Source organism: Sciurus carolinensis, chromosome 8, assembly GCF_902686445.1.
Source record: "Sciurus carolinensis chromosome 8, mSciCar1.2, whole genome shotgun sequence".
NCBI classification, from domain to species: Eukaryota; Metazoa; Chordata; class Mammalia; order Rodentia; family Sciuridae; genus Sciurus; species Sciurus carolinensis.
The window spans coordinates 25803743-25826489 of record NC_062220.1 but is presented as its reverse complement, the minus strand read 5'-3'; the positions used below and the strand labels follow the sequence as shown (position 1 = coordinate 25826489).

The following is a 22747-nucleotide window of genomic DNA, read 5'->3' as shown; positions in this document are numbered from 1 at the left end:
GGAGTTATCAAAGAAGGTTAGGGGACCTGTCCAAAGTATATTGATGCCACTTGTCTCTGCTCCCTTAGGCCAAGTTGAGAGCAATTTGAAAATCAAAATAAGAACAATAGTAGTATATCATAACCCTTTTAATAACATGAGATACCATGAGTTCACACTAAGTCAACTAAATAAATGAATAACTTGGGAGTTTGGTGAGGGATAAAAATTAAGTAGTTCAAAGTTTCTCACCAAGTATCTGTTGTTACAAAGAGCAACAGAATAAAGTGGTGAGATCTGGTGATCAAAGATACCATTATTGGTAAATTGCACTTTATTACATATCTTGGATATGATCGTGAAGAAACAGACAAATCAAAATACCTGGCCTATATGCTTCAAAAGTATCAAGGTCATATAAGTCAAAGAAAGAGAGGGACTCTTCCAGATTAAAAGGACATGACAACTAAATGGAATGCCTGGTTCTGAATTGTAGCGTTTCTCTCATTACCTATGGTTTCAGGAACCCGTGGTCAACCACTGCCCACAATATTAAAATACCCAGGAACAATAATTTATGTTTTAAATTATGTACCATTCTGAGTAATGTGATAAAGTTTTACACCATTCCACTTAATCCTGCCCAGGATGTTGGAGTCATCCCTTTGTCCAACATATCCACATTGTATATACTACCCTTCCACTAGTGACTTAGTAGTTATCTTGGTTTTCCAATTACTATCACGCTATCCCAGTGTTTGTGTTCAAGTAACCACTATTTTACTTAATAATGGCCCTAATGTGCAAGAACAGTGATGCTGGCAATTTAGACATGCAAAAGGAAAGCTATAAAGTGTTCTTTTAAGTAAAAAAAGTACAGTATAAGAAGATATTTTGAGACCACATAACTTTTATTACAATATATTGTTATAGTTCTATTTTATGATTGACTATTTTTAATCTCTCACACTTTCTAGTTTTCAAATTAAATTTTACCATAGATATGTATGTATGCGGGTGCTAAAGTATAGTTGTCCATCACTATCCATGGGAGTCTGGTTCTAGGACACCCCGCAGGTAACAAATCCATGAAAACTCAAGTCCCTTATATAAAATGTTGTAGTATTTTCGTATGACTCATGCATATTCTCCCATATACTTTAATTCTGACAAGAAACATATTTGTACATGTTCAGTACAAATGTAGTTTTGTGTGTGTATGTGAATATTTTCAATGTGGGGTTGGTTGAATTCACAAATGTATGGTCTATGGATGTGGAGAGCAGACAGTACTATCCTTGGTTTCAGGCCTCTATTGGGAATCTTGGAATATATCTCCTGTGGCTAAGGGTGTACTACTGTTGTAGGTCCTTTTTTAAATCGGCATTGCATTAAAACAATTGATTTGTGGATGTGATGGTAAGAATGTATCTATGTTAACAGCTCAGTTCAGCTTGCTTTTTTTTAACATGCAGGAAGATGGCCTGGTTTATAAGAAGTGTGTACACTAAAGTATTTGGGGATGATAGTTCAACACGTCAGCCACTTGCTCTCAAATGTGCACATCTGCAACTTTTCTGTTATTCATAAAACTGGAAAACTGTTTCAAAGTGTGTATATAACACGAACAATTTTAGACAATTGTCTCACCTATCAATATATTGTTTGTTACTTCCAGCACTGGGGTGGGGAGAAGCAATGGGGAAGGCAGACAAAAATGTGACCCAACGTTTAGAGACTGCTATAATCTGAAACTTTACTTTTTAAGATACCCACTGTCTTCTATGGGCATAAAATACCTTTTATCCATGTTTGCAGAACACAGGACCTGATAGTTTTGAATGATCTTATAGTGGGAATCTTATAGCTTATATGGAAAGAAGTGCAAGGGGAGGAGATGCCCAAATACTTGTAGATATGTTGAGAACCTGCATGTGAGACCCATGTTGCCTGTGTTTCTATCAGGAATACCTAATCATGCCTGGTGGCAACTGTTCACTTTTAATAGAACCCTCAATTTGTCTTTTAGTATGGAGAAGCAGCTTGATCAGCACTAATTCCTTTTGAGTTCCTAGCTGATATGGATAGAGATTACTTACTCTCAGACCTCCAAGGCTGTTAGGTCCTTTTTCATATGTTGACTATGAATTATCCATTTGCTCTAGACATGTAATTGGAGTAGAATTACTGATACATGCAGAAAGCTGAACTTACAAATTTGTCTAAAAGCCGCATAATGTCATGGCACACAATTTAGTGTTCTCCTTTCTTCCTGGGCAGCTGATCAGTGCACTGCTGTCAGGTTCTGAGCCATCTTTAGCCAGGGGAAAATCTCCTGACCTTTCATTAGCAGCCAAAAGAAGTGAATGAGACCGTCAAGTACATGGATCTGGGCTAATTTCATTTTCACTCACTCCCTTTCATTCTCTTTTCAAATTGTAGCTTCAGATAATGGGGAGGAGACAGACAAAATCTGGGAAGGCATGGAGAAAGTTTTTGTCCTTGTTTCTTTGCTGGGCAAACTTGGCTTGGGAAATAAATAATGTTGCAATGCTACATTTACAAAATGATTAGTTTGGGGTGTTTGTTCCCCCCCCCCTCCTCTTAAAAGAGTCTCAGAACTTTGGGATGTTTCATAACAAAAGAACTTGCTCTAATTTTGCCACATTTAAAAAAAAATATTTTTATCCTAAATGAGCTAAATAACTCCACTACAAAAATACTTCCTGTCTACCTTGTGTAAAATACTTTACTAGTAACTGGGCATAGAGCAAGAAAAACATGACCCTTGTCCTCACAGAGTTGATAATTGCAATATTACATTATAATTTATTAATGCACCAAGAAGAGACTATGTGTGATTCTCACATGCCTGGAATGTAGTTAAAAACCCAATAATGAGGGTTGTTATTATTTTATGTATTTTTACTCTCTTTACTGGTAAGCACCAGCACTATACTGACCCTCCAGGGGAAATCTGTAATTAGGATAAGAAGCCAAGAGAACCTGGCTCAGGTGCTAAACTCTGGAGGGAAGGAAGAGGAAAGTAGTAGGCAGAGGGGGTGGAGGGAATTGGGAATCTAAGGCCTTAGGTACTCCATATGGCAGGTCTTGACTGGGTTGTAGACATTCCTTGATAGGATCAACAGGGCCAAGACTGAAGAGTAGGGAAGGATTATGCCCTTGGTTCTCTGTTGGCCAGGCAGGTGCTCAGTAATTCTGGGAAATGATTTGAGCAGCATTAACGGGAATGGATCATTAAACATTTGTGCTGTTTTTCTTAGTATTTTTCTAGTTTTTTGTGTAGAGCCTTGTTTGTGTGAAATTTTTTTCACCCTCTGCCATTCCAGCTTTCTCTTCCAGACCCCATGTATTGGCTGTAAAATGTCAATGCTCAGTAAGTCAAAATGCAGTAACAAATATTTCTTTATTCTCTTGGCATTTAAAATTGCCAAGATATTACAACCTGTCAAAGTGAAGTTGCCCCTCACACTACTCCGTAGCTTTTTGGCCAGCTCTTGAGTGGGTGGAGACTCTATCCTGCCCTGTTAGGGCTGCTTGGTGACAACCTTAGTTAAATCCCCACCACGTATCAACATCTACATCTGCTGATTTGGGGCTGTTGCCTTCTCCATGCTGCCAAAACACAACTCTGTGATAATGACAGCATTTGCCAGCATGCTCATGCAGTGACTCAGGAGACAGGGTGGCCAGCAAAGCAGCCTCTTTGTGGGAGTGGATTTTGAGAAGTGCTAATTCCGTTGCGGTTTGGAGATATTAATATCGTGTGGCAGTAGATAAACAGGCAGCAGAGGGGCAGATGATGAGAAGAGAATCAACCACAGCATCTTTTCCTCCTTGCTCTACCAGCACTTTTTTTTTCTTCTTCTTTAAAAAAGTCTATGCTGAGTGTGGATGAACAAAACCCTTAAGTGGCTTAAACATACACAGATACTGGTCACTCCAACTGCCAGCATTCCCACAGTACCACTCTCTAAGGACCACTAGCGTGTTAAGAGTTAACTACATTTTCAAGCAATACTAAATCATAGCATATGGCACAGTAGCCTATTGCTTACGGTACCCTCTCCCCAAAGGGCAGCAAACCAGATGGTGTGAGTGGGGCCTTTGGTGTAATTATGACAGACACAAAGAAAGACATAACCACCACTCTCCCTCAGTAATATCATGTCTCTTTCTAGCATTTGCTCTCTGAAGTTTTGGGAAATTTTGTTTTTATAGTTGAATATTCATATCCAAGTTCCCTTTCCAGACTGGGGAGGAACCTTAGAAATATGCTTTATTAGTTCTACGTTCACTTCCCATGTGCTCATCTCTTACTAGTAGTTGCAGCCACTATGAATGGCACCTCTCATTCCCTAGTGGAAGCAGTTGCTGGTGAAGAAAAGAAGGCCGAATGCATTTTTTAATTGCTTCGGATCAGATTATGATCCATGATATCCCGTAGTCTCAGTTGGAATATTGCTCCAAAACTGGCCATCTTAGCTTTTATACTTCTCACTTTCTTTGATCCCCATGTGGTATTTTCTTACCAGAATGCCTGCTTCCTGGCTGTCCTCTTCCCTACTTCACTCTTGGCTTTCCTCCAAGCCTACATTGGGTGGGAGATCCACTCTCAGCAGTTGTGACGAGAAGAAAAGCACTTGGACCATCATGTTAAACCGATGCTTCTAACATTGCCAAAATGAAACAAGACATTTTCTAGTTACAGTATGGGCTGGGAAGGAGGTTTTGAGAAATTTAGGTCACGCTTTTATGTGTTTCATTTTTTTATCTATGTGCCTGATATTTTAGAGCAGACTTTTCTTGAGGGTAGTGGCTTGTTTATAACATTCTGTAAATAGCCCGGCCTAATGTGGGCTTTTTACAGATATTTTCTGCTAGTTTTTATGTATGGATTGATATAGCATCTGACTGTACTAACCAGAAAAATGCTGAACTAGGGAACTTTGTATTCAACCTTATATTTGGATTTCCAGCTTAGCGACTCATTGGTCTTGAAATCTTTGGCCTCTCCCTCCCCCTGCCAGAATGCGTTAAGACCTCCAGGTGCTAACTGTTATTATTTCTGTTGACTGAGCCCCATATGCACCTCTAGTGCTCACTGACCTACCTTTTCTGTTGCAGAAACATTGCTGAGGCTCTTGTCAGCAAAGGTCTGGCCACTGTGATCAGATACCGGCAGGATGATGACCAGCGATCCTCACACTACGATGAGCTGCTTGCTGCAGAGGCCAGGTGAGTCAAAAAATTACTAACGTAAAACCCACGGGGACCCACAGCCTCAGTTTTTTCTCTGCTGTTGTACCTATAGCTGAAAAGAATAGGTTAGAAAATAATATGCTGAGAGAACTCGTATCCTTTTTTAATTCCAATTCCCCCCCCCATGAAAACAAGAAGAGCACACTTTGAACTTAATATCTAACCTTGATTAAGTTCACTTGGGCCTCCATTTTTTAAAATCTGTAAAATATATGAGATATGATCTCATTATACAGATGTTATAAAAGGAACCGTGGATGAGCATACTATAACAGATATTTTTATCCCATTCCTGGAACAAGCAGGGATGCCCTGCTTGTGTGTGTTGTACATTTGCCTCTGTGTCTTACCTTCAGAGGCCTGTCCTCCCGACCCCTCCCATTCATCACCTTTAGACCTTTTGTAATGTATAAAAGAAATGAAAACATTTATTGAGAAATGAGGTTTGGTTTCCAAAACTTTTGACAGCTGGCAGGAGAGCATTTGAGAAGCCTTGTGACATTTTACTTTTGTCCTTTATCCCAGTGGCTGGTTGCCCCAAGGACATGCATACTGCTCAGCAGTGTTTCTTGCCATTGACATTCCTCAAGGCTCTTATTGAGGGAGATTTTTGTCACTGGATGATACTGATAGATGAGTGATTCCCAGACTTCCTGGGAAATAACAAGAACTGAGCTACTTAATGCAGAACCAACTTAGATTGCTTAGCAGACTGCTTGGACTCAACCAAAATAGATCCATTGTTTCAAAGGCATTGCATGGGCTGGTCTCTCTCAGCAGTTTTTCCATGGCCTCTAGGACCCTTTTAGTTCTAGAAGTTTGTCCGTTGTCAGGTTATGTGCCATGGTTAGAAAAGGAATGAGTTTGGGTACCTGTTATCTAATCTCAGCTTCAGACTTGTCATTGAGATCACTTTTCTTGCTCTTTGGCCCAGAACATTGCCCTGATGTGTGACATTTACCTCTAACACTGTGTCATATCCTGATGGATAGAGCATCTATAGAATGTCACACAGAATGTCAGCAGGGAAATCAGTCTGTCAAGCTGTTGTGACTTTTTGTCCTCTTTCTCATTGGCTTTTCCCAGTAGGCCCTGTCCAGGACCTGATTCTTGTGTATGAAGAGTTCAGTGAAAATATCCATATTTTTGATTGCTTAAGGCTCATTAGGGGACATTAAAAATAATAATAATAATTATAATATGATATAGAACCATAATTATTGTTTCTCATAAACACTCTTTATTCTTTCCTGTATTATCACTAGTCCAGATGGGCTCAAAGAACCCATGATTGGAATTAGGGCTTCACATCACTTAAAAATGTGTGATCATTTAGCCACTCTAAGAAATGAGCATTCAGTGAACTGTAGGTGAAATTCACAGGGTGGGCCCATGACCAGAATGTTCAGCCTCATCTGATGGCAACTCAGAGAACATGTTAGCTGTTCCCAGAGAGGCAGGAGCACTGAGCGGTACAGTGGGATGTACGCTGGTATTTCTAGTATTAGGTTCACTGTTCACTAACGAATATTTAATTCTGACAAGTAAGCATGGAAATAATTTGCAAAGCTGCTCTGGAAGGTGAAGCCAGAATAAGTTCTCTTATTATACTGTTAGAAATAGCCATGATGTGACTCTTGTTGTGAGTGTTGTTTAATGAGTAAACACTTATAGGGAAATTTTTTTTAAATTTAGGTTTTAAGAAGAAGATAGCCTCTTTAGTGCTGATTTTTGTGCTGAAGTAATGTAACAAGATGCTTGCTAAAACATTGAGCTGCCTAGAGATAATTGAGTTGAGCCATTGCTTTCAGCCTGATGGTGGAAAAATTGGCTTCAGGGTCATTGCACTGTTGCAGGTTGAGTAAATGGAGAGAAATTAACCACTTCCTCAAGCCCGTGAGGCATTGCCCAAAGGCAGTACAGACTTCATAAAGAATTAGGAGGAATGGCCAACCTCAACTGTGAGTGGGTTTTCCTTTGGAGCCGTATTGTCAGTGAGCCCTAGGGTGGTGGCCCAGTGCCATCTTCTAGATGCTAACCTCCAGCCAGGTGAAGTGATATCCAAGAAAAACCCAAACAGCGGCTAGGTGTGGTTTATGGTTTTATAGCCATTAAAAAAGGTTTTCAGTGTAGGATGTATTTTTCTTTTGGCAAATGATAAAGTCTATCTCTTTTGCAGACCACCTGTCTTCAGACACTGCTTTATTTTTGTTTGCCTTCAATTTGAAGCACTCTGTGCCCCCATGACATGCTCCCCATGTGGCCCTTGGCTTTCTTACTTCCTTCTGTCACGTTATAGCATGTCAGAGCTCTTTTTACATGCTGCTTTTGCCCTTCATCCTCTGTTTGTTGAATATTATCTAAGTTTAGGGTTGCTTTCCCCTAGATAAATTAGCTATATTTTTTTCCACTTGAACTCTGTTTTGTGGTTTGATGCACCCAATGTAGTTTTTCTACCTCCCAGCTTAGTGTCCTCTGCAGATCTCATTAGTGAGTTGTTTACTCCTTTTCTAGGCTATGAAGAGAACCCCTCAACAAAAAGTCTTTGGTGTTGACCCCAAGTCTCTCACTGCATGGACTGTCACTTAACTGTCTTTTGTTTATCATTCTGCAGCCCCTTTTTAATCTTCAGTGATTGTGTTCTGAGCCAAGCCAATTTGACTTAATTTTCCAAGTAAAATTTCTTGTACTACTGTATCTAATGCTTTTGGCAAAGGCCAAATTAATAACATCTTCTGCATTCATATCATTCATTCTGAAAGTTTAGTTGGGTGAAAGTAAAATTGGAAAGCTGTCATTTTCATGTAGTCCCTTCCCACAAGGGTGTCAATTTCAACAGATTTCCTTGCCCCTGACCTTGGTTACCTGTTTTTCTCTCTGGTAATCGCTGGTGATATCAGCAATGGTGCAGATTGCTCTTCCATTGACTTTGCTTTCCAGTGCACTGCCTGGCCATTAATCCTTTTAGAGAAACATTGTAAGCTTTGGGGAAAGGGCAGCCTGTTAGCTTTTCTGACTTCTCGGGTCAGTGCAGCTGCCTGCCTAGGAGTTGATGAGCTTTCTCAGGGCTCTGTAGCCACTACTTCCTCCGTAAGGGGGTATGATCTGCCAACCTTTCTCAGATCATCTGATGGCTGCTCAGGGAGTGGTATGTTAGGCGCTCCCTGGGAGACCAGGTGAGAAAGAAAGGGAAGAAGAATACCAATTGCAGTTTGCCAGTTGCTTTCAAGCATATCCACCTACCTGCTAGAAACCCACTCTACCACCCCAGCAGCTCCTATCATTTTGCTGACCCTTCAAGGCACCTCTTTCAGATGCCTGTCTGCTGATGGGCAACCCTCATTATGTCTCAAATACCTGGCCCATCTAGAGGAAGCCGCATCTTTTTGTTTGAAGGATAAATAAGCCTCTAATTCCCAAAAGGTAGCCTTCTTTTCTAGTTCAGTTGTCTGTCATCAACTACCTCCTCCCTAATTACCTTGTGTCCCAGCAAGATAAGGTTTGGGCATTTCCTTGTGTGTCTCAGGCCTTCTTTCTCTCAGGGGCTCCATGGAAAAGCCCTTGATTTTTGTCCCAGAGTTCTGAGAGCTCTTTTATGTTTGTCCTCCATAGTTTTTGCAAAAAGAGCTTGTGTGCAGCTGACCCACAGCTGTGGTTCTCTGTGATGCTCATAAACCTGGTCCTCCTTTTTAGAGACATCCTATGGGGCTCCTTGGGGAATGCAGGCACATTGTCTCTTTTCTGTGTGATTCTAGTTTTTAATCCCCAAATTGACTATCCAACATTTCCAAACTCATTTCAGCATTTCTTAGTTAGCTGGCCTGCTGCATTCATAGTCCATATGAGTGTTCTAAACTTCAGGCAGTTTTTGACTCCTTCAGGGACTCTCTTACATCCAAGATAGTGAGTCATTATCAAGACACTTTTAAATTATTCTAAAGTGCAATGTCTTATATACTCTAGCCCATGTATTTGATATGATACATCCAGGTTGATTTTGGAGAGACCAAAATGTGAGTATCATCTTCATGCTAGAGGTCTTCCATATGGGCTTTTATTGAGCATGTTATGGGTACTGAAGACGAACTGATAATGATTGGAGTCAGATCAAAGCCTAGCTTCATGCCATGTTTTATTTAGGTATGCATATCTGGAGGTAGCATCTATGTGCATTCTCCTGAAGCTGCCTATCACTTTATTTGAAACTGGTATATTTTAAGAGTTTCTAGAAATTGTTAGAATCTTTGGCTTATTGCAGGAAAACAGAATGTGTTAGTTCAGGAGTTGGGACTTTATTCCTTTAAGGCACCTTTTAATTCTAAGATTTTGCGATTTCAGGATAGGATGTATATATTAAGAAAAGAATTTGATGCTCCAGTTTGACTGTGGGAAAGCAGTTGTATTGAGCAATCTAGGGTCTAAGTAGATTCAAATGCATTATAGATTCACTCTGGACATACGTAATGAGGTTAGGGTTATCTCAGGAAAAGAGAAAGGGGCAGGCTCTTATCTGTTCACATGTATTCTGTTCTTTCCTGGCACACTGCAGATTCAGAAAACTGTGGTGTTATCCTGTGTCTCTGAAAGGCAAGCATGAACCTGCCCTCATCTCAGCTTTGCCTCAGCACACTCTTTAAAAAACAAAAAACCCAGTGTTCCTGCCTTGCTGACTTCTGCATCTCCAATCTCTAAAGCCTGTAAGCATCAGTTCTTGCTTTTTTTCAGTGTGTTTGACAGGACCCTCTTAGGTTTCTCTCTACCTCAACCTCAAGGAAAACTACTGGGATTTCCATCACAGTGTTTGATCAGAAGCCTGTACGATTGTTAGTAACTCTTTCCTCAGCCAATATCAGTGCCAGTTATTAAGAGGAATGTAGCTTTCACTGAATATCTCTTGGTGATAGTTACTGGGACCAGAGGAGGCTTACCAGTTTTTATACATTTATAGCAGGCACTTGTAAATATATTTTTGCTGTTCTACTGAAATGTTTTTAATACCATTGGGAAGGAAGTGCTCTTGGTCTTCTACTCTGGACTTAGCCAGAGCAGCTCTACTGGTTTTCTGAAAAATAAGGAAGTTTTTCCATGAAATTTCAATGGGGGGGAGGGAGATGGTTTGTACATTACAAAGGGGGAATAAAACTTTTAATAATCCTTTGTATCTGCATCTTCAGTTAAACTGACCTTCACATACTGATTATGAGCATAATGTGAAGCATCACTCACCAGTACTTTCTGTGGCTAAGTTAAAATATACAAGTAGAGGACTGAAATGTAACTCAGAGGTAGAGCACTTGCTGGCATGTATGAGATCCTGGGTTTGATCCCTAGCAGCCCCACTCAGAAAAAAAGAAAAATAAAAAGGAGGAGGGGAGATGATGATACACCTTTAGAACTCCTTGAAATGGAAGAAGTCCGTTTAATAGTTGAGTACAGTTCTGATTCGTTAAATATCGTTATAAAAAGATGCGAGTTCCATTTCTTTGCCATTCCGTTGAGAAAATTGGTGTGGAATTTGAATGTGTGTTCCCTGCAAATGTTTGTGTGTTTTCAGATTTGAAAATTATACATCCTATCACAGGGTATAGATTACATGGTTAATCCATTCTCCAGGAAAGCAGATATTTTGCCTGCCAGGAACAGTTTTTCAGTGCTCATTTATTTTGCATGTGACGACTTTGCATTCATTTTTTCTCTTTATTCTCATTTTCTTGAGTGTATCCTGAGTCCCAGGAATTGAGGATTATAGTGGTGAACAAAAAAGATAATGGATTCAACCCTTTACAAAGCATGCAATCTCAGAGGTACTGTCATTAAATAATTTTAATAGTACCTTTGGATATTGCTATTTTTCCTATTTCTTGTCTTTTCTTACCTGTTTTCTTGGCCCTTCCCTTTTTTTTTTTTTTTTTTTTTTATCATCTTTATTGTTAACACTGCATCTTTTTTATTCCCTCTCTCATTTCTATTAAATTTTCCCATGGGAACATCTCCCTGAAATTCATCTTTTCTGTTCAGCCTCTGTCCTCATCCTCTCAATAGTTTAATGGTATAGCTTTAAATAAACCAAGATTTCTCACTTTGAATCTAATGACCTCAACAAGTGAAAATTCACTTTGAATAAAACTAGAACCTACTGAATAGTGTTAAAAACAGCTTTTACTTGAAGTTTTTCTCTTTCCTTCACTGTTTAATCGTAGATTCCTAAAACACCATGGTACTATTGGAATTTTAGCTCAAGCATCATCAAAAGCAGGAGTCAGGTGAATTATCTTCTGCCTTCTTCCACCCCCCCCCCCCCCCCCCCCCCGTATTGCCTCATGCCCTTGCAGGTTGGAAACCAGCTCAGAGAAAGGAGGTTGATCTTTTTCTTAAACACCCTCCTGTCTTCCTTCTTGTCCACACTGGAAATGCTAGAGGTGGGCAATGTGTGGCCCCACCAAGATTTGAGCTTACTGTTTGGTGTCACAGTCATGAGGTTGCTAATTGGATTCAGCATGTGTTGTATATTGTGGGGGGGGGTCACTGTTGGGGAGTAGGGTAGATCAGCTACTGCAAGTGGATGTGCTAACAGGAAAATGCATTAAAAGAGCTGGTATGGAGAAGTGATTTGACGACACAGCTGAATGTGGGGAAATTTAGCTTTTTCCCTTTCTTCAGGAAAGATGATGCACTCAACATCCAAATAGCAGTAATCAATCTGCATTTAAGGCAGCACAAATGGCTACTTCTGGAGAGCTGTATAATGTCTCCATTTCCAAAGAGTTTTCTCCTTCAGGGTGTTAAGAGGAGCTGTTCACTCCCTTGTCCCCTCCTCCTTTTCCCTCCCATCCCCCCAGTTCCCTCTCTGGCATAAAGCAAGCTGTGCAAGTTTACTTAATGACTCTGTAGGGTCTGGGGTAAAGGTGGAACCCAGTGAATATTGCTGCTCCTTTGTGTACCAAACTGAGAAGAGTGTTGCCAGTCACAGTCAGATGAGCAACTGATGGCAAGAACTTCTTGCCTGACCTTTCTGTAATCATTAGTCTGCCCTGGTTGTATTTCTTCAGAGGAGCTGTTCCAGACCAAACTTTCTAGATGATTTCTTCATGGTTGTTGTCCCCCTCCCAATATATTCAGCCTCCAGCACCTACCTATTCAGAGAATCTTGTTCATTCTCTCCCATCTCACCATCCTCTTGGCTACAGAATCTTGTTCCTTTCACATACACCCAAAATATTTGATACATTTGAAGATTATTCCCCCTCCCCTGCCCACACACACTCCAGTACCAGGGATTGAATCCAGGGATACTCCACCACTGAGTCACATCCCTAACCCTCTTATTTTTGAGACAGGCTCTCAATAAAGTATCCAGGCTTCAAACTTGCAATCTCTGCCTCCCAAGTCCCTGGGGTTTAAAGGCATGCCCTACCACACTGGGCTCCCTTTTGAAGATTCAGCATACTGGGAATATAAATTCAATCCAGAATAAATCATGACAGTAAATTGTAACACTTGACCCTTGACATTCTTGTAACTTGACTCCATTGTCACTTTGGAACTTGTTAACAGTGTGAATACTCAGGGAATCTTGCGTCCATCTGTTTTTAACATATTCTTCAGGTAGTTGTGATGACAATAAAATTTGAGAACTACTGCTATAAACATGTTCTGACCACTGTAAAACAAATCAAATGGTGTGTCCCTTTTATGGCAGATCAGTCATTTAACCTTCAGTGTAATGGGAATTAAAATATGATTATAAATAGTAGGGGACAAGGCATGTAGTGGGCAACTTTGAATTTATATAGTGTGTCCTAACTCCTCCCCTGCCCCTCTGAACTGCTGTCTCACCTTCCCCATTCTTGACATCCAGGGCTCCTGAATTCCATTTTTTCCATGTAGCCTCTACCAGTTCTTGGCTAATTTCATGTGAAATCACCTTGAGTTGCAGTACTTGCTTGTTTTGGCTACTTGGCAATGTTAGGTGGCATAGTGGGTCTAAGAACTGAGTCTCTATGAGGTATATCCCTATCCTACTTTTGTTATAATCCTTGGAAATCTCTTAGAAGGATGAGAATTCAAATAATTAATCGTCAGTGCACAAATTTATAGCTGCTTGTGAAGGGGAAATCTGCTTCACAACTTTCTTTCATTTGCAAGACTCCTTGCATCTCAATTCCTTATTAATTCCCTTGTGCATTTCTGTTTTATCTTAAACTGTCTCTGATTCCCCCTCCCAATTTGGGCACAGAAGTTGAGAAGGCTTACTTGCTGTTCCTCTTGCTTTTGCATCAAGTTCAGAGAGCCAACTCTCTAGAGGATGGCAATGAATCTTTTTCAGTAAGTCCAAGGCAAGGTAGCTCACATTGAAAAACCATTTTCCAAGCCGCATGTCAGATAACTATCGCTTATCACTCAAAAGACACATTAAAATTTCCCGTGACTGTTCATGTTACCGTAACAAATGTTTTATCAAGCACATAGGAGACATAAACAAGAATTCATGATATTGTGATTAGGGTAAACAAGTAAATAATTGCAAATGTAATTGCAAAAGTGAAGATATACATGAATAGCAGGGATTCATAGGGAAAGGATCACTCAAGTCAAGGGTTATCCCCAAATAGATCCCATGAGACAAGGCATGGTCAATCTGGGATACCTTGATATAAGGAAGTGCAAAACAAATACAGCTCTGCTCCCTGGCTGTGTGACATAGCTGTGCTACTTCTGTTAATTGTCCTAAAGAAGTAATTAGCAAGGTGACTATCAGTCTATCTAAAAGTCATTCCTTGTAGCATATTTATAATTTTGGAAACATTATATTCACAGAAAAGTCTAGCAACCGGGAGTTGATTAAATCATGAAACGTGCATCCATATGATGGATTTTTTGTCTGGCTATTAAAATTGATGTAAAGAAATTAATGACACAGGAAAGTGTTCATTTAGCTGTTTCTTGCCAAAATAACAAGCCTATGGAACTTCCCACAGTGCTACTAGTTTTTAAAAAGTAGGAGTGGGAGGGTGTGTATGTATAAGCCCTCAAAAAATATTAAGGGAAGATTGGAATGGTGGCACACACCTGCAATCCCAGCAGTTTGGGAGGCTGAGGCAGGAGGGTCAAGAGTGCAAAAACCAGCCTCAGCAACTTAGTGAGGCCCTACGTGACTCAGTGAGACCCTGTCTCTAATAAAATACAAAAAAATGGGATGTGTTTCACTGATTAAGTGTCCCTGGGTTCAATTCCTGGTACCAAAAAAATAAAACAAAATATTAAGGGGAACTTTTATTGTAGAATGGTTGTTTTTTGTTTTTGTTTTTTTGTTTGTTTTGTTTTATGTGTGTGTTACTGGGGATGAATCCTACGTTTGCTCTACCAGTGAGCTATATCACTAACTAGCTTGCTGGTTTTCTTCTTTCCTTTTTTTTTTTTTTTTTTTTTTTTTTGTGGTCCTGGGGATTGAACCCAGGGCCTTGTGCTTGCAAAGCAAGCACTCTACCAACTGAGCTACTCTGAGGACTTTTGGACCATAAATGACTGTTTCTACCTAGCACTAATATTCCTTTGATCCTAATCTCAGGTCAGTAGCATTTGTTCATCTGTTGGAACTGCGTTCCCATCATTTTTATTATGGGTAGATTATTATTTTTTGCCATAAGCTCATAATCCCTCCCTTCCCCTTTTCCTGCTACTGCAGATCCATTGTCATACCTAGCACAATGGCATGTGTCTTCATTTCTTCCTTATATTAGTTTTAGATGAGAGGATGACCTGGAGTTCTTTGTTCTTGGCTTCACTGCCTCATAAGACCTACTGACTCATTAGTCCACTCATCTCCCTTGACTGTAGGACTCAATTTCCTCATTTCCAGTCTGTGTGCTCTCCCTCTTTTCTGCCTTATTGGTAATTCTCGTTTTTGTTGAAAATGCAGCTGCATAATCTTAGCTCTCCCACCTACCATTCTGCACCTGTGTCTGCTCTGTGTCTTATTTTCTGAGTGGCAGGACCCTGTTGCTTCCTCCAGCTGCCCAGGAACCACTAAAAAGGCCAAAGGAATTATTTATTGCTACCACATATCAGCAATATCTGTTTGGTTCATGCTGAAACATCATATTCATCAATGTGTTCTGAAACACAGTGAGAAGCACTTTGCAAGTTTAGCAAGTTATTCACTCTTCATTCTAATTTTTAACCTTTTCTGTTAGGATTATTTTCCCTTCCTCTGAGTCATTTATCCCTTGCTGTCAGGTAGGAGTTCCTTACAGCCCAGCTGCTTAGTTCTGTTTTATTGTTCATGGTGGTCAGAGTTCTGCACCCTCTCATTGCCACTTAGACTCTTGCACATCTCCTCGTTTTCCAGGAGCCTGTATGGAGATGTGGCTCTTGGGTTATAGATACTTCCGCTTATGCTCGTGGGCCAGCCTTTAACATCTTCTGTGCTAGAGATAGATTGTGAAACCAACAATCCAGGAAAGCCAGCAAACCTCTTACTTTGGCCCTATAGTCTCTTTGCTATTGGCCACATCTCCAACTTGAAATATTTTCAGCAAACTGCATTAGATAGTTGCTGGGCACGTAAATGTGTTCATCTTTTTCCAGGCATACTTGAATTGAATGAGATGACTCTGTATCTACATGATTTCATGAGCCCAGTTCTGTTAAATATGTACAAATATTAAGGGCAGACTCCGACCCTCAAAGGGCCTGCAGTCTAGCTATAGAAATGAAGACTAACATCTGAAAATTGTAAAACAATTGTAATTGTGAAAATTGTATGTTGCTGTTACTGTTGTGTGCTGAACTGCATCTTTATGCACACACACATTCACACATAAAATTTTACTGCCATTTCAAATGAATATTATTTCAATATCTGAATCCTAACTATGGTTCTCCTAGGACCCCAACTGTTGTGGCAGCCATTTTATGATTGTGACAAGGTTGTGGCTACAGATATGTGATATTTCTTTTCATTCTACGGCATGTACCTTAAGGACAGATTGGCTCAGAAGATATACATAATTAAGAACGTGCAAGTTGGAGGCATGGAGAAAATAGGCCTAATTGGAGTGCTGTGGAAATCACATGAAAACACAAACTGGGGCCACAGGGTAGAGGTCCAAGAAAGTCAAGCATAAGAACTTCCACTTGGTTTCCCAGGCTGGTTGTCCAAGTAGGGAAGTGAAATGATGAAATAAATTTTTATTCCAAAGTTATATGGCATTGATGTGCAATGTGGAATCAAAGTGATGTGCAGTATCAAAAAGGATTGGGTGAATCCTTTACTTTAAACATTCCTGAAACTCTCTTGAAATAAATTGGTGAGGGCCTGGACCAAGAGGGTTACAAAAGGGCATAGTGAGCCCTATTAGGAAGGAAGAAAGTGTGTGTAGGGGATAAAACAAAGCAGAGTTAGGGGACATCTTGGTCCCTTGTTACCAGAAAGCATTGTTAAGGGAAATTACAGACGAGAAGGCATGTTCAGGGGCTCCTGACCTCTCTCAGTACTGTCACCTCCCTTGCCCCATCATCTCCCTACCACCTCTCTGTCATATGCCATTTTTACTTTCTATTGCTTTTTTGTCTTTAGATCCTTTTATGTGTGAAAGCAGTTCTTTTTGTGAAACTGTTGAAAGCTCCTGCCCTCTAGGAAAATTCACTTAAATACTCCAGGGTGATTCATCAATATACCTGGCATTCTAGCCGAAGCTCACTTATGACCCCAGGTTAAGAATTCATTTTGTGACAGCCATTTTGATTGTGATAAGGTGGGACCTAACCATAAATTCTTTGAATATCTTTGTAAACACACAAAATTTTTATTTGGAATAAGTCTGCCATCGCTGAATTAACCAATAGATGGCCTGTTCGTTGGCCCAGAATGTCCTCTGCCACTGACTTTTGAGTTGGAGAGGGTTTGTCCTTAGGAATTTCTACATGAGCTGGGGAGCATGAAATCTAGGAGCATGTTCTGTTCCTGTGTGTGAAAGGTATGCCAGAGTCTACGCGTGGGGTGCTGAGGCCGTAGGGCTGATGTTGCTATGACAGTCCTCATCTGTCTTTGCAGAATGGCAGGCCTGATCTTCTAGAGGGAGGGCAATAGCACTAGTGTGAATTTCAAACTTTGATGATAAAGATTTTTCCAGTGAATGATAGTGGAGGTCATCCCCCATACTCTCACACCAAGTAGCCCAGTGGATCTGAGAAGAAATCTAGAAAGCAATTTTCATCCCTCTTCTGCCCTGTTGTCCATCCCTTTGCACATATGTGGACGTACACCAACTTTCCATAGCCGGTTTCGTCAGTTCTTGACTGCTGGTCTTTGCTGTCTCTCTATTTCTGCATCTTAGAGAGGAGAGCCTCTGTGAGGACCAGGCTGTGTTCTGCCCCACTGCTTCCTTTCTCCTGGCCAGCTGAACACCAGCCTGCCTTTGCGATGAAGCAGCTATTAAACAGACACACCTGGAGAAGTTGAGAAGTCAGGAGTTTCAGTCCTGGCCTAGTGAAAAGGATGTAGAGGTTCCCTTGTGGCCCACAGGGCCAGGCAGTGTGAGGAATTAGTGCACTCCATGGCCCAGGTATGGGTGAAAGCAAACCTGCTCTCTCCCACCTGCACATGTCACACCTCTCCTCAGGAAACCAGGATATGTGAGATGCAGGGGAGAGGTCCCCATTCAAAGTGGTGACAAGGCAGCACACCTTTTTCAGCAGAGTGATCTCCATGGTTTGATTCCATATATAGGACTCTCCATAGGCATTCCTGATGTGTATCCTCAGAGCTCTGGAACAGAGATGTCAACTCCCATTTACAAAGAGCATCAGCAAGGTGGCTCCTGCACTTGGCTTTTGCTTCTGTTTTCTCTGAGGTACATGCAGGAGTCTCTTTTGAAGAGAGGGTCTTGCTGTATCATCAGCCTTGCGTGAGTGAGGAAGAGGGATGATTGCTGGAGGTGGCTCACCTAGAGTCATTTCTGCCACAGTATCAAGGTCGGGGAGTATGAATCAGCACAGGAAAGAGACCCAGTGAGATAGGCCACTGTGCTTATTTCTCTCAGATGCCTCCTGCTTGATTGCTGGGTGTGTTGGTTTTCTGGGTGGTGCCGTTTGAACTGAGTGATTAGCTACCTGGTATAAACTATCAGTTTTCCCCTCTTTTTTAAAGAATTAACAAAATAACAACTATTTCCCAGTTTATATTTGATGTTACAATGCAGTTTTCTTGCTGCCTCTTGAATGTGCCAGAAATTGATCTAATTTAACAATCATTTCTTAAGGTAGTGTGGGGGAAAAAAAAAACAACTACCTTTGAAGGTTTTCCAAACGTAATGCCTGAATGTAAATAAGGGTCTGATAATCTGCTTTTTAGGAACAGAATAGAGCATGAATAAGGGTTTCTTTTTTATATGTACACTTAATATGATAGAATTCTGTACTGTTTTAGATGTCAGTTGTACACTATTTCCCATGGTTTTCAATTTGGGGTGCTGTTTATTTTTCCTTTGGTAGTGTATTTAGTCTTGCTGAAGTCCTGGCCTCTGCTATGGCACAGAGCCACTGTAGGAATACAGAAAGCAGACTGAACTTTACTTTCATCACCTCGCTCGCTCTTGCCTCAAGGACCTTGGCTCTCTAACTTACTGCTCAAGCTCTGGGCTTTTCCCTCATGGCTTGTGAGCTGTTCCCCAGCCCAGGAAAGGCCAGGAGTTCAGCAGTGCTGTAACATGAACCCGGCTGTTCATAGGTCAGATCCATTTATTTTGATTGTCCTTGTTGTTAGAGGATAAGGCTGTGAGCATTTGGTGCCCCAGAGACCAGCAGAATGCTTAGCAGTCCTCTCCTATAAGAGAGAGCTTCCCTGGCCTTCTGAAGACTGCTCCTTCCAATTTATGGCAACAAAATCAGGAGAGTCTCTTAATGGCAAGAGGAAGTTGTAGAAGCAGGACCAGAACAGGGTGTCATCAGGGATTTGGGAGATGGAAGAGTTGGATAGTTGGTGTCTAGCCATTGGTTTCCATCTATGTGGTCTGATTCTATCATTGTAAATCCCAAGAGCCCATGGGCAGGCCTTGATGATCAGCTCTGGTCAGTGCTCATTTCTTATTAATAATAAATCACTGGACTAAAGTGTAAAGGGAAGTAATCTGATCCATTTGCACTTTCAGAGGTAGGAAGTGGTAGTGATTTAACCCAGGGCCTCATGCATGCTAGGCAACCACTCTAATACTGAGCTACATCCCCAATCCTTTTTATTTTGAGATAGTCTCTTAAGTTGCCCAGTCTGCCCTCAAACTTGCAGTCCTCCTGCCTCAGTCTCCCAAATTATAGGCATGCACAAGACCTGGATCCCATGACCTTGATTCAAATTCAGAAGGAACCATGGAATTCAAGGAACTTAGAAATGATTTCTGTTGGTTAGTGTGGTTAGCATTTTAGATCAGAGTGGGTGAGTGCTTGCATGGCTACCCCTCCCTCCTTAATTTTATACATATCTTCATCATGGAATGAAAAGTAGATAGTAAGGAAAACTTTTATGTGTTGTTTCTAAACTGAAAGTACTTTTTTTTTATTGTAAACCAATGGGATACATGTTGTTTCTCTGTTTGCACGTGGAGTAAAGGCATACCATTTGTGTAATCATAAATTTACATAGGGTAATGTTGTTTGATTCATTCTGTTATTTTTTCCCTTCCCCCCCACCCCTCCCACCCCTATTTTCCCTCTATACAGTCTTTCCTTCCTCCATTCTTGCCCCCATCCCTAACCCTAACCCTAACACTAACTCTCCCTCTCCCCATTATGTGTCATCATCCACTTATCAGCGAGATCATTCGTCCTTTGGTTTTTTTGAGATTGGCTTATCTCACTTAGCATGATATTCTCCAGTTTCATCCATTTGCCTGCAAATGCCATAATTTTATCATTCTTTATGGCTGAATAATATTCCATTGTGTGTGTGTGTGTGTGTATTTTATCACAGTTTCTTTATCCATTCATCAATTGAAGGACATCTAGGTTGGTTCCACAGTCAGGCTATTGTGATTTGAGCAGCTATGAACATTGATGTGGCTGTATCTCTGTAGTATGCAGATTTTAAGTCCTTTGGGTATCGGCCAAGGAGTGGGATAGCTGGGTCAAATGGTGTTTCCATTCCAAGCTTTCTGAGGAATCTCCATACTGCTTTCCAGAGTGGCTGCACTAATTTGCAACCCCACCAGCAATGTATGAGAGTACCTTTTCCCCATATCCTCGCCAACACCTATTGTTGCTTGTGTTCTTGATAATTGCCATTCTAATTGGAGTGAGATGGAATCTTAGGGTAGTTTTGATTTGCATTTCTCTTATTACTAGAGACATTGAACATTTTTTCATATATCTGTTGATTGCTTGTAGATCTTCTTCTGTGGAGTGTCTGTTCATTTCCTTAGCCCATTTGTTAATTGGATTATTTGTACTCTTCGCTAGAGTTGAGTTCTTTATATATTCTGGAAATTAGTGCTCTATCTGAAGTATGAGTGGCAAAGATCTTCTCCCACTCTGTAGGCTCTCTCTTCACATTACTGATAGTTTCCTTTGCTGAGAGAAAGCTTTTTAGTTTGAATCTATCCCAGTTATTGATTCTTGCTTTTATTTCTTGTGCTGTGGGAGTCCTGTTAAGGAAGTCTGATCCTAAGCCGACATGTTGAAGATTTGGACCTACTTTTTCTTCTATAAGATGCAGGGTCTCTGGTCTGATTCCGAGGTCCTTGATCCATTTTGAGTTGAGTTTTGTGCAGGGTGAGAGATAGGGGTTTATTCTGTTGCATATGGATTTCCAGTTTCCCCAGCACCATTTGTTGAAGAGGCTTTCTTTTCTCCATGAAAGTACTTCTAATCGCTTGAGTAACAGATCCCCTGGGATAAAAAAGGCTTAGCAATGAGAACCTTGACCATCCTAGGTTGCACTGAGCAACACCACCCAATTTGGTTAGTGTGGGTTTGGTTTAGAAAGTTATGATCATAAATGGAATGGGACAGAGCTGGGGTGGGGGTGAAAATGAGGTCACTAGTGTGAGCAGGGGCTACTTAGATTGACCCTGGCCCTGCTCAGACAGCATTCTGTATATTTCCTTTAGATCTCAGAAACCCTGAAAGGACTGGTCTACAGAGCAGAAACACCCCTGAATCTCTCTGTCTTGTCTCTAAATTCTTCCTTGCTGGGGTCTTCAAGATTGACAATGTTACCATAGTCCTAAGTTGGCAGCCTAATTCCAGTGTCCCACCATGTCAGGTTCAGCCACTCACCCCAAACACCAAAAAGAAAAGGTATAAAGCAAGAAAGGAAACTAATTGCTATGGCCATGTTGGGAAGGCAAAGTGAGATCCAGCAACTCTGTCTTCTGGTTGTTAAAAGGAGCATTAGGTTTAAACAGAGGAAGAATTGGTGATGGGGGGGCAAGGGGGTATGCATGATTAAATAGTTTTGGTCAAACTGTGGTCTGGTTGATGATTCTCTCAGTTCTGGTTCTTCACGGTGGCTCTGGAGAAGTCTTATCACTTCAGGGGACTTGATAAGAGGTTTACCTGTCAGATCTGTGATGAGTACTCCTCAGAATGATCAACATGTCTGCACTGACCTGAGCAGTGTTACAGAGTTTAAGGTAATAAAAGAGACAAATACGAAACAAAGGTAAAGAGGCCAAGCTGTATCCTGCTTCTAGTTGCCCATTGGGCATCTGCTGGCCCAAGCAGAGTCAGTGCTGTTAGCACAGACAGCCTCTCTGGGTTGCGGTGACAGCAGTGTCCAGGAAGGCCATATCTAGTGGGGTAGGAAAATAGTGACTTAGCAGAGAGCTTTTATACTGTGGCCCTTCGTTGTTCCACATCCAGTGGTACGTTAGGCTTCTGTCCTTGAAGCTACCACTCAAAGAATTAGGAGATAAAAGGTGGGAGATTGGAGCAGACCAACCCATGGTCTAACGTGTGTTGGAGTTCCCTGCGAAATCCCCTAGTATTACAAGCCCAAACCTGTTGGGAACGAGGCTTAGTGTCAGTTAGGTAGCATTTGCTTATTTTTTTCCCCAACTGTTAAATGACTTTTCTGTACAATATTGCTTCATTCAGGGCAACTTATCTTTTTTACCTGGGAGGAACTTATTTCCATTAGAATTGGAACACTAGCTACATATTTTGCATTTAAAATGTTTCATGTGATTAAACGCTGAAAGAAACATTATTACTTCTGTTTCTTAGGAGTGTGCTCTTCCAACTGATTCTTCTTTTATGCCCGGAACAATGCCTTTAATTTGGAAACAAGTAAGGGAGCTCTTTGATTACCAGGCACACTGTTAGCTGAAACTGGCAGCCAAGTACTGGTAACTGGGCTCAGGAAAAGAGCAGCCTTACATTCTCCCCTCTACCGACTGCTCCTGCACAGACCAGCTACTCAGCAGTGTACAGTGTGATTTATGTAGTGACATGTCCCCTTTTAACAAGCCTTGCTTCTCTCCCCCCTTTCCCA

General features: G+C 41.0%; 1 protein-coding gene across 1 annotated transcript in view; it reads left to right on the top strand.

Annotated features, from left to right (window-relative positions):
- The window catches only part of Snd1 (staphylococcal nuclease and tudor domain containing 1), a 415000-nt gene that overhangs the window by 223700 nt on the left and 168553 nt on the right, over nt 1–22747 (top strand). Inside the window, exon 13 of the mRNA XM_047560726.1 lies at nt 5128–5238. Coding sequence (XP_047416682.1) covers nt 5128–5238 — 111 coding nt within the window. The remainder of the gene's footprint in view (nt 1–5127; nt 5239–22747) is intronic.